Raw genomic sequence first — 13,753 nt, 5'->3', positions numbered from 1 at the left:
GCTAGAGGCTATGCTACTTGCTTGGCTGTGATCGAGATTCCAGTTTCCAGTTTCCCACATTCAGATTCCAAACTTCGAGGTAACAATCGAATCACTGATTCATGTTTGAATTTCGTAATGATCCAAGGAAAGAAAATCAAAATTATTCCGCTGCTTCTACTCCATTCTTCTATTCGATTTTCCTTCAGTGGTATCAGAGCCAATTACGAAACCATGAATCGGATTGCTTTGTTACTGCTTTATGTTTTAATATGATTAAACATTTTGAATCGGAATTAAATAATAAAGAGAATTAAAATTGGCATTGTATCATGTTTTCTGTGCATGGCTTTTCGATTTGTTTGATGTTTTAATATGGTTTACTGATTCATGTTTGATGAACTATATGATGATGAACCTTTGGGTTTCGGGGAAGATCCCATGGGCTCTACTGTTAAGATGAAGGCGCAGGACCCTCTTGAAGAAGTAGATCTGGGGGATGGTTCTGTCAAGAAACCAACTTATATTAGCGCCAAAATTCCTAAAGAGTTCAAAGATCAAATTGTGGAACTCCTAAAGGGATATAAGGACTGTTTTGCTTGGGATTGCAACGAAATGCCCGGTCTAAGTCTAAAAGTGGTAGAACTAAAACTGCCAATTCGAACGGACAAGAAACCAGTAAAGCAGATTCCTAGAAGATTTGCCCCACAAATTTTGCCAAAGATTAAAGAGGAGATCGAAAGACTCTTGAAATGCGGTTTCATCAGACCAGCCAGGTATGTAGATTGGTTAGGAAATGTAGTGCCTGTTAAAAAGAAAAATGGGACTATAAGAGTCTGCATTGACTTTAGAGATTTAAATCTCGCTACTCCCAAAGATGAATATCCCATGCATGTGGCAGAAATGCTAGTAGATTCAGCAGCAGGTTTCGAGTATCTAAGTATGCTTGATGGATATCCAGGCTACAATCAAATTTTTATTGCTGAAGAGGACATCTCTAAGACAGCGTTTCGATGCCCGGGGGCATTAGGCTGCTATGAATGGGTGGTAATGCCATTTGGCTTAAAAAACGCTGGTGCTACATACCAAAGGGCCATGAATTCGATGTTTCATGACTTCATAGAAGATTTTATGCAAGTTTACATCGATGATATTGTAGTAAAATCCTCGACAGAGGACAGGCATCTAGAACACTTGCGCCGGTCATTCGAAAGAATGAGGCAGTATGGGTTAAAAATGAATCCATTAAAATGTGCGTTGTGTTTGTGCAGGTGATTTTTTAGGTTTTGTTGTCCACAAAAAGGGAATTGAAATTAATCAAAACAAAACCAAAGCAATAATGGAGACTAAAGCCCCTTCAACCAAGAAAGAGCTACAATCTTTGTTGGGAAAAATCAACTTTCTCAGAAGGTTTATATCAAACCTAAGTGGCAAAACACAGGCATTTGCGCCATTGCTACGTCTGAAGAAAGAGGATGCATTCAAATGGGAGCCAGAACACTAGAAGGCTTTTGATGAAACCAAGTCTTACTTGATGAACCCTCCTATTTTGTCACCTATGTTGAAGGATAGGAAAATGAAGTTGTACATAGCAACATCTGAAAATACTATGGGAAGCATGCTATCACAAGAGGATGAAAATGGCGTAGAAAGAGCCATTTATTATCTTAGTAGGGTATTGAATGATGCTGAAACAAGATATCATCCAAGTGAAAAATTATGTCTTTGTTTGTATTTTTCATGTACAAAATTCAAGCATTATATAAAGCCTTTTGACATTTGTGTTTATTCTCATTTCGATATAATTAAACATATGTTGTCAAAACCCATTTTGCATAGTCGAGTAGGCAAATGGGCCTTAGCACTTACAGAGTATTCCCTGACATATCAATCTTTGAAATCTGTTAAAGGTCAAATTGATGCTGATTTCATCGCTGATCATTCAGTGGATGAACCATTGCCTGGGGGCATTGAAAGTCAGTGTTGGAAGTTGTATTTCGATGGATCCAGTCATAAAAATGGCATTGGGATCGGGATCGTGATCATCTCGCCAGACAACGCTGCTACTAGGCACAAGTTTCGAATTAACCAATTTTGTTCAAATAATGAGGCCGAATATGAAGCCTTAATCACCGGTTTGGAAATTTTGCTCGAGCTGGGGGCAAGAAGTGTCGAAATACAGGGAGACTCAGAATTAATACTGAAACAATTAACAAAAGAGTACAAATGCGTCAAAGAGAGTCTCCTTTTGTATTTCACCTTAGCAAACGCGTTGCTCAAACGTTTTATCCATGTTGAAATAAAGCACATTCCTCGAGTCGAGAATCGGGAAGCGAATGATCTTGCTCAAATGGCTTCTGGGTACAAAGTTTCGAAGGATCAAGAGCACGAGCCGATCGAGATAAGGAGTAAGTGCAGTTCGAAAGATCCTTTTCTTAAGAAATTGTTAACACCAAAATTTGGGGGCATGGAAACATCTCACAAACATATATAAGGTGCGAACTCAGTTGAAATTTTGGTTATTAACAATTTGATTGATGATGATTGGCGAAAACCTATAGTCAGTTATTTAGAGAATCCTGATGGCACAACTTGTCGAAAGATAAAGTATAGGGCTTTAAGCTACGTGACTGTGGGGAACGAATTGTTCAAAAAGACTCCGAAAGGGGTTCTACTTAAATGTCTCGGAGAAACCGAGGCGTATTCGGCTGTTTCCCACACTCACAGTGGATCATGTGGCACACATCAAGCAGGTCATAAAATGAAATGGCTTTTGTTTCGACAAGGTGTGTATTGGCCAACTATGTTAAAAGATTGCATAGAATTTGCAAAAGGTTGCCAAGGGTGCCAAGACCATGCTGGGATTCAACGCGTGCCAGCAAGTGAACTACATTCTATAGTCAAGCCTCGGCCCTTTAGAGGTTGGGCTTTGGGTGTGATTGGGGAAATAAAACCTAAATCATCGAGAGGCCACAAGTATATTTTAGTTGGGATAGATTACTTTACCAAATGGATAATGGCAATCCCACTAAAAGAAGTCACTCAGGATGAAGTTATAAGTTTCATCTAGAAATATATTGTCCATAGGTTCGGCATTCCAGAGACTAGTGTAACACCCTACTTTTATTAAGCGGTAAAACGCGCGAACATACGAATATATTCTAGAAATAGATGCTACGTCTTCAAATAAAACATACATGCATAAAGATCATGTTGCATAACATAGCAGCGGAACATACATATAATCCATAAACATCTTCAAATCTCAATATAATAAAATTATATTCTCCAAACCTCAAATACAAATAACATCTCAACTCCAAAATACATAGACAAATAAAATCCATCATGCAAGTACTACCCTAGATCAGAGCCCTAATCTAAACACATGCACATAAAAGAGGAACTCCACTCCTCGGCAACATCAAGCAAAACAATCTAAGCATCTTGCACTCCATCTACCCGTCCATACGGAAAGGTAGGTGGTAAACCACTGAGGGTTAACATTACATCATCATAATCCAAAAAGAAATAATAAGAATATTGGAAATGAAAGATACATTTAAGTATGATGATTAACAAATTATACACATACTCACAAGTATTCACAACGTTCATATCATTCATTATCATCATTCCAAGTTCATATCAATAAGTGTATCATACACATATCACCACTTTACCTTGTCAATTAACAATTAACAATTCAATTTCACAATTAGAACTAGCAATTCAACCATCAAGCACATCTCAATGCAATTCAATTCACCAACAATTTATGCAAATGCTCTAGACTCATCTAGATGCATGTGGTACCAAAACACCTCTAGGTCGTCACCTTCGATGCAACAAAAACATCGTAATCACCTCAATTGGATATAAAATCCACCACCATCAGTCATGTATGCATGAACATATGACTCAACTACAATGCATATGTTCACACAAACAATCCACCTCAACATCAACAATACTTGTATATATGCAATCAACAACAATCCACCATATAACATATATACAATCACCAATACATTCACAACACAAGCAACACGTAGTTGTCACATAAATACACCAACAATCATCTTCACATAAATCAACATATAGTTGCCACTTTTCCACATAGTTCCTTACAATCCAAATAAAAGAACAAATACAACATATGATCACAAACATCATATTCCTCACTCAACAACCACTCATACATCATCTCATAATCATATTAATCCATTCATAAAAGGTTGATAAGCAATAGGCTCTCAAAAATCATTTTTAATCAAATTTGTCTCTCAAAGTCAAAATATTTCAAGTAATTGAGCATTTAAGTCAAAACCAAGTAAACAAGCTCAATTGCCTATGCCATGTATTCTCACAAGTCACATATATGTGCAGTAGAGGTTACATAAGCCTTTCATCGGCCAAATACGATGAATTCATGAAAAACTCAAAATTCATCTCACTTTATCACTTTTCACAAAAATTCTCATTTTCAAAGCAAAACAAATTAATGCTTGATGAAACCAATCACAACCAATTTTAGAAATCAGATAAACAATATACAACTTTAATCCCACTTCAAACTCCGGAGAAAAACGAGTTTTCGAAAAAAATTGATGTTTGGACCGTTTTTATAAAAGTTAAACGATTCTCACAAATTCAAGTCCAAACCAATTCAAATCATGTTCCAGTAGTATTAAAGGTATAAACAGAGGTTAATTAAGTCCAAAGAAACATTTTAGAAGTATCGGATTGGTCCTCAAGTGCTCAAAACAAAAGACTGTTTCTGGGCAATTTCGCTATTAGCGAAATCTGCGCTATTAGCGAAATTCTTCAGACAATTTCGCTATTAGCGAAATTTTCGCCGTTAGCGAAAAAAGTCCAGATAGTTTCGCTATTAGCGAAATTCTGGCGAATTTCTTTAGTAGTTACGGGTTTTCACACCATTTTCACCTAAAATCCCATTTTTCAAATCCCCAACTCCCAAACCAAGTTCCATAAAGTGTTTATGGGTCAAAATAGTTATAATGCATCTAAACAAACATGAATCATGCATTAGAAACAACAATTAGGGTCATTTCATCAAAATCATGAAATTTTCTCAAAACACCAACACAACCACAAATCTCCTCACAAATCCATCAACAACAATTCCAGTCACAATAATTTGATTCCAACAGTTCAAAATCATCAACAACAACTAATGAACACAAATTCATGCACAAATCATCACCACAACTTCATTTTTCATCAAATTTGCTCAAGAACACAATTTACCAACATTTATGCATTTCAACATGTTAATTCACATACTTACATACAATTATCATACAAATCATGTTCTCAAACATAACAACAACAATCATGCACGAATTTACAACATTTAGACTCAATTCATCAGTTTCACAAAATGGGTAAAAAGGAAAAATTATGAATTATGGTTGAAATCTAACCCTCTTACCTCTAGCACCAAGATTCTCTAACCCAAGCTTCAATTTAGATCCTAGATGATGAATCTCCTCTTCTAGCTCTAACCCTTGTTCTTGTTCTTCTCTCTAGCCTCTATCTATTCTCTTCTCAATTGAAAAATGTGGTAAAACCCTATCTCTCTACTAACATTAGTTTATATAGGCTCCCTTTAATTGGGCTTAATTCACAACACCTTAATGGGCTTAACCCATTTCTATTCTAACCCCAAAAATGTTATTACTCACCTAACGGTAAAATATAACACTAACGGTCACTTACCCGTAATTAAAATAATTACTACACCCTCTCTAGTAACTTGGTAAAATAATAACTCTCACTACGCACTAAAAATAATCCTCAACCAAAATTACAAAATTACCCCTACTCTCAAAATGACCAAAATGCCCCTAAGTCCAAAATGACTAAAATACCCTTCTAACACCGAATTCTACAATTTCCAACCAAAAATACACACAGAGGCAAATAATCACATAAGAGCACACATAACACACATAAATAAATAATAAAATAAATCTAGTGAAAATCGGGTTGTTACAACTCTCCCCCACAAAAAAGAATTTTCGCTCTCGAAAATTACCTGAAGGAAACAACTCTGGATACACAACCCTCATCCTACTCTCCGATTCCCAAGTGGCACTCTCACCAGTTGGTCCAACCCAAATCACTTTAACCAAAACGACCTCCTTGCCACGCAAACATTTCACCTCCTGATCCTCAATCCTCACTAGCCAAGTCTCAACAGTCAAATTATCTCTTACTTCCAAATCATCCACTTGAATCACATGAGACGCATCATACACATACTTCCTCAACTTATACACATGAAACACATCATGAAGATTCGACAAAGATGGTGGCAACGCAATCCGATACGCTACAACCCCAACCTTCTCAACAATCTCAAAGGGTCCAACAAAACGAGGAGTCAATTTCCGACACTTCAAAGCACGGTCAACACCGGTTACAGGATTCACTCTCAAAAACACTTGATCACCAACCTGAAACTCAATGTCCTTCCTCCTCTTGTCATGATGATTCTTCTGCCTAATCTGACACGCTCTCATCTTCTCTTGAATCATCTTAACCTTCTCGGTCGTCTATTGCACAACTTTCGGTCCTAACAAAGCACTTTCTCCTGACTCATACCAACACAAAGGAGTCCTACACCTCCGACCATACAAAGCCTCAAATGGTGCCATTCCGATACTAGAATGAAAACTGTTGTTATAAGTAAACTCAATCAACGGTACACATTCGACCCAACTGACACCTTGCTCCAACACAAAAGCTCTCAACAAATCTTCCAAACTCTGAATAGTCCTCTCCGTCTAACCATCAATTTGGGGATGATAAGCAGAACTCAACCTCAACTTGGTTCCCAAAACAACTTGCAAACTCTCCTAAAACTTAGAGGTAAATCTTTGATCCCGATCCGACACAATACTAGAAGGAATACCATGCAATCAAACAATCTGCTCAATATAGATCTCAGCCATCTTCGCCACAGACATACCGGTCTTAATAGGAACAAAATGTGCCGACTTCGTCAACCGATCAACAATCACCCAAATTGAATCAAAACCTTTAACAGTCTTCGGCAACGCCCCAACAAAGTCCATTGATATACTATCCCACTTCCACTCTGGCACAAACAACGGTTGCATCAAACCTGAAGGCTTCTGATGTTCAATCTTAGACTTCTGACAAACCAAACATGCATACAAAAACTCTGCAATCTCCTTCTACATCCCAGGCCACCAAAATAACTTCTTCAAATCCTGATACATCTTAGTCGCTCCTGGATGAATACCCAAACTACTTTTGTGACCTTCTTCTAAAATCCGTCTCTTAAGCTCAAGAACTCTCGGTACACAAACACGATCACGAAACATCAAAACACCGTTCTCACCCAACCTGAAGTCTCCTCCCTTACCTTGGTTAACCAACACCACACGATCAACAAGTTCCAAATCTTCCTTCTGACCATTCTTAATCTCTTCCAAAATATTACTCGTCAGCTTCAACATTCCCAACCTCACACCATCCGGCGTCAACTCGCTAACCAAACTCAAATCTCGGAACTGCTCAATCAATTCCAACTCTTTAACCATCAAAGCAGACATATGTAACGACTTCCTACTCAAAGCATCAGCAACAACATTCGCCTTCCCAGGGTGATAACTCAACTGAAAATCAAAATCCTTAAGATATTCCAACCATCTTCTCTGCCTCATATTCAACTCCTTTTGGTCAAACAAGTACTTCAAACTCTTATGATCACTGAACACCTCAAACTTAGAACCATACAGATAATGCCTCCAAATCTTCAACACATACACAACGGCTGCCAATTCCAAAGCATGCATCGGATAATTCTTCTCATGCACCTTCAACTGCCTCGAGGTGACGATTCTGCATAAGCACGCCACCAAGACCCATCTTAGAAGCATCACAATACACAACAAACGATTCCTTCGGATTCGGCAAAATCAACACTGGAGCTGAAGTCAACCTCTTCTTCAACTCTTGGAAACTCTTTTCACACTTAGCATCCCAAACATAAGCTTGTCCTTTTCGAGTCAACTACGTCAATGGCAACGCCAACTTAGAGAATCACTCGATGAACCTCCGATAGTATCCTGCCAACCCAAGAAAGCTTCTCACTTCAAAAACAGACTTAGGCGATTCCCACTGCAACACTGCATCAACCTTCGACGGATCCACATCAATACCACCTTTAGAAACCACATGACCAAGGAAACTCACTTCCCGCAACCAAAACTCACACTTCGACAACCTAGCAAACAACTTCTTCTTCTTTAAAACTCTCAACACAATCCTCAAGTGCTCGGCATGCTCTTCTTTCGACTTCGAATACACCAAAATATCATCTATAATCACCACCACAAAACGGTCCAGAAAAGGATGAAGTACTCTCTTCATATATTCCATGAAAACGCCTGGCGCATTAGATACTCCAAATGGCATCACAGAATACTCATAGTGTCCATACCTCGTTTGGAACGCAGTTTTGGATATATCTTCTGCCTTGACTCTAATCCGATGATATCCTGACCTCAAATCAATCTTGCTGAACACTTCCGTACCAACCAACTGATCCATCAAATCATCAATCCTCGGAAGCGGATACCGATTCTTAATCGTCACCTTGTTCAACTGCCGATAATCCACACACAACTTCATGCTTCCATCCTTCTTCTTAACTAACAACATTGGAGCTCCCCACGGAGAAACACTCGGCCTGATAAACTGCTTCTCGAGCAACTTTTTCAACTGCTTCTTCAACTCACCCAACTCTGATGCAGACGTCCGATAAGGCGCAATCGAAATAGGACTCGTTCCTGGTACCAAATCAATTGCAAACTCCACTTCCCTCTCCGGCGGTAACTCGGTAATGTCGTCCGAAAAAACTTCTGGAAACTCTTGCACTACCGGCAAATCACCAACTCCTTTCTCACTACTCTCCTTCAAGGAAGCAAACATCATTCAATGAAAATAAACAGGAACCTTACCACAAACCACAACAAACTGAGCCTCCGCAGCCAAAGATATCTTCCCTTGCCAGACTAACACACTAGAAGCAACCTGCTACTCCCCCACTACGCTCAAACCCACCTTAAAGAACGAAACAACACAACAAGTACCGACAGTACTCCCGTACATGTCGCATAGAACAGGAAATTCAACGAATACTAGTCCGGACAAGACCGACCACGGCTCTGATACCAACTTGTAGCACCCTACTTCTATTAAGCGGTAAAACGCGCGAACGTACGAATATATTCTAGAAATAGATGATACGTCTTCAAATAAAACATACATGCATAAAGATCATGTTGCATAACATAGCAGCGGAACATACATATAATCCATAAACATCTTCAAATCTCAATATAATAAAATTATATTCTCCAAACCTCAAATACAAATAACATCTCAACTCCAAAATACATAGACAAATAAAATCCATCATGCAAGTACTACCCTAGATCAGAGCCCTAATCTAGACACTTGCACATAAAAGAGGAACTCCACTCCTCGGCGACATCAAGCAGAACAATCTAAGCATCCTGCACTCCATCTACCCGTCCATACGGAAAGGTAGGTGGTAAACCACTGAGGGTTAGCATTACATCATCATAATCCAAAAAGAAATAATAAGAATATTGGAAATTGAAGATACATTTAAGTATGTTGATTAACAAATTATACACATACTCACAAGTATTCACAACGTCCATATCATTCATTACCATCATTCCAAGTTCATATCAATAAGTGTATCATACACATATCACCACTTTACCTTGTCAATTAACAAATAACTATTCAATTTCACAATTACAACTAGCAATTCAACCATCAAGCACATCTCAATGCAATTCAATTCACCAACAATTTATGCAAATGCTCTAGACTCATCTAGATGCATGTGGTACCAAAACACCTCTAGGTCGTCACCTTCGATGCAACAAAAACATCATAATCACCTCAATTGGATATAAAATCCACCACCATCAGTCATGTATGCATGAACATATGACTCAACTACAATGCATATGTTCACACAAACAATTCACCTCAACATCAACAATACTTGTATATATACAATCAACAACAATCCACCATATAACATATATACAATCACCAATACATTCACAGCACAAGCAACATGTAGTTGTCACATAAATACACCAACAATCATCTTCACATAAATCAACATATAGTTGCCACTTTTCCACATAGTTCCTTACAATCCAAATAAAGGAACAAATACAACATATGATCACAAACATCATATTCCTCACTCAACAACCATTCATACATAATCTCATAATCATATTAATCCATTCATAAAAGTTTGATAAGCAATAGACTCTCAAAAATCATTTTTAATCAAATTTGTCTCTCAAAGTCAAAATATTTCAAGTAATTGAGCATTTAAGTCAAAACCAAGTAAACAAGCTCAATTGCCTATGCCATATATTCTCACAAGTCACATATATGTGCAGTAGAGGTTACATAAGCATTTCATCGGCCAAATACGATGAATTCATGAAAAACTCAAAATTCGTCTCACTTTATCACTTTTCACAAAAATTCTCATTTTCAAAGCAAAACAAGTTAATGCTTGATGAAACCAATCACAACCAATTTTAGAAATCATATAAACAATATACAACTTTAATTCCACCTCAAACTCCGGAGAAAAACGAGTTTTCGAAAAAATCGACGTTTGGACCGTTTTTATAAAAGTTAAACGATTCTCACAAATTCAAGTCCAAACCAATTCAAATCATGTTCCAGTAGTATTAAAGGTATAAACAGAGGTTAATTAAGTCCAAAGAAACATTTTAGAAGTATCGGATTGGTCCTCAAGTGCTCAAAACAAAAGACTGTTTCTGGGCAATTTCGTTATTATCGAAATCTGCGCTATTAGCGAAATTCTTCAGACAATTTCGCTATTAGCGAAATTTTCGCCATTGGCGAAAAAAGTCCAGATAGTTTCGCTATTAGCGAAATTCTGGCGAATTTCTTTAGTAGTTACGGGTTTTCACACCATTTTCACCCAAAATCCCATTTTTCAAATCCCTAACTCCCAAACCAAGTACCAGAAAGTGTTTATGGGTCAAAATAGTTATAATGCATCTAAACAAACATGAATCATGCATTAGAAACAACAATTTGGCTCATTTCATCAAAATCATGAAATTTTCTCAAAACACCAACACAACCACAAATCTCCTCACAAATCCATCAACAACAATTCCAGTCACAATAATTTGATTCCAACAGTTCAACAATCATCAACAACAACTAATGAACACAAATTCATGCACAAATCATCACCACAACTTCATTTTTCATCAAATTTGCTCAAGAACACAGTTTACCAACATTTATGCATTTCAACATGTTAATTCACATACTTACATACAATTATCATACAAATCATGTTCTCAAACATAACAACAACAATCATGCACGAATTTACAACATTTAGACTCAATTCATCAATTTCACAAAATGGGTAAAAAGGAAAAATTATGAATTATGGTTGAAATCTAACCCTCTTACCTCTAGCACCAAGATTCTCTAACCCAAGCTTCAATTTAGATCCTAGATGATGAATCTCCTCTTCTAGCTCTAACCCTTGTTCTTGTTATTCTCTCTAGCCTCTATCTCTTCTCTTCTCAATTGAAAAATGTGGTAAAACCCTATCTCTCTACTAACATTAGTTTATATAGGCTCCCTTTAATTGGGCTTAATTCACAACACCTTAATGGGCCTAACCCATTTCTATTCTAACCCCAAAAATGTTATTACTCACCTAACGGTAAAATATAACACTAACGGTCACTTACCGGTAATTAAAATAATTACTACACCCTCTCTAGTAACTTGGTAAAATAATAACTCTCACTACGCACTAAAAATAATCCTCAACCAAAATTACCCCTACTCTCAAAATGACCAAAATGCCCCTAAGTCCAAAATGACTAAAATACCCTTCTAACACCGAATTCTACAATTCCCAACCAAAAATACACACAGAGGCAAATAATCACATAAGAGCACACATAACACACATAAATGAATAATAAAATAAATCTAGCAAAAATCGGGCTGTTACAACTATCACCACGGATCAAGGATCTGTGTTTACTGGTCGAAAGATGGTAAAATTTGCTGAAAATACATGTTTCAAGCTGTTAACTTCGACACCATATTATGCTCAGGCAAATGGTCATGTTGAGGCGGGCAAATAAGAATATTATTTCCATCGTTAAAAAGAAAGCCAAGGGCAAACCCCAAAATTGGCATGAATTTCTGGGGGAAGCCTTATGGGCATGTCGAACTTCTCTCAAGGAATCGACAAACACTACACCTTACAGATTGGCATTCGGCCACGATGTTGTGTTACCAGTTGAAATCTTGCTTCAATCGACTAGAGTCCAAAGGCAATTCGAAATTCCAACCAATCATTATTGGAATATGATTTTGGATGAGTTAGTAGACCTAGATGAAGAAAGATTGATGGCACTAGAAGTTCTCACAAAGCAAAAAGAAAGGGTGGCAAAGGCTTATAACAAAAAAGTTAAATCGAAGCTTTTTTCCCAAGGAGACTTGGTATGGAAGGTTATTTTACCCATTGACAAGAAAAGTCGAATTCTAGGGAAATGGTCGCCCAGTTGGGAAGGGCCATGGGAAATTCGGAGAGTTTTTTCAAGTAATGCGTACGAAATCGAAGAGCTAAATGATGACCAAAGAGTTATGCGCATAAACGGAAAATATTTAAAGAAATACAAGCCTATGCTACAAGAATTAAAATTGCACAAGAATAGTTTTCGAAAGGAAATTAAAATATGGCATTTCATAGTTTAAATGCCAACTAACGGGCAGGTTACATTGTAAGTCCCAAAATGGATATGGTTAAACCATTATAAAATAAAAGTGCAAGAAATATAAACTAAGTAAAAGCTCAAAAGCCATCTTCAATCAAGCATTATTTGAAGGAAAATCGAATATAATAGAAGGGAGTAGAAGCAGCGGAAGAATTTCGATTTTCTTTCCTTGGATCATTACGAAAGTCAAACATGAATCAGTGATTCGATTGTTACCTCGAAGTATGAAATCTGAAAGCTGAAAACTGGAAACTGGAATCTCGATCACAGCCAAGCAAGCAGCAAGCAGCAAAGCCTCTAGCAAGTCCACACGAACAGTACTCCTCCAAAACTCGGTGATAGATAAGGAATCAGAAGTGCAGAGAAGAGGGTTGCTTCAAAACGTGTAACCAAAAACTTCAGCACTAGGGTTCTATTTATAGAACTTCTAGTGTGCTCTGCAAGTCAGAAGTCACTATTGGGCTTCATTAAGCCCAACAACGAGTTTAGTAGTTTTGCTAACTAATTAGCGTCATTTACTAAACGCACCCCTTCATGTAAGTCATACTTATATATTTCTCTTTTGACTGTACTTTGTGTGTGACCCTATAGGTTCTAGTCACGTTGGCAATAATATTAAATCTAATATGTAATACTATAAACAATGAGCGGTATCTAGCAACACATCATTGCTACCCAAGTGACAAGAATGTCAAGTGATCTGACGAAACCTTTCCATGATAATACTCATGTGTATAATTACTCCTTTGTCTCGATATCTTCATTGATCCCAAGGCATAGATATTTTGTCACCCTTGTATAGATCAATATTTATATTTCTTGATTCCAAAATATACTGAATAACGAATAAGTCTAATATCTTA

The 13,753-nt window shown here is 37.3% G+C and overlaps 1 protein-coding gene across 1 annotated transcript; it reads left to right on the top strand.

The window, feature by feature from the left end:
• The first annotated feature begins 12,228 nt into the window (after nucleotides 1-12,228).
• Nucleotides 12,229-12,870, top strand: LOC146954997 (uncharacterized). The gene has a single exon (XM_085747206.1). The coding sequence runs from the start codon at nucleotides 12,229-12,231 to the stop codon at nucleotides 12,868-12,870; it is 642 nt and encodes a 213-aa protein (XP_085603332.1).
• The last annotated feature ends 883 nt before the right edge of the window (nucleotides 12,871-13,753 follow it).

This window comes from Medicago sativa, chromosome 1, assembly GCF_051527215.1.
Source record: "Medicago sativa cultivar Bolivia chromosome 1, Bolivia_mono, whole genome shotgun sequence".
Taxonomy (NCBI): domain Eukaryota; kingdom Viridiplantae; phylum Streptophyta; class Magnoliopsida; order Fabales; family Fabaceae; genus Medicago; species Medicago sativa.
This window is presented reverse-complemented; position numbering and strand designations above follow the sequence as displayed.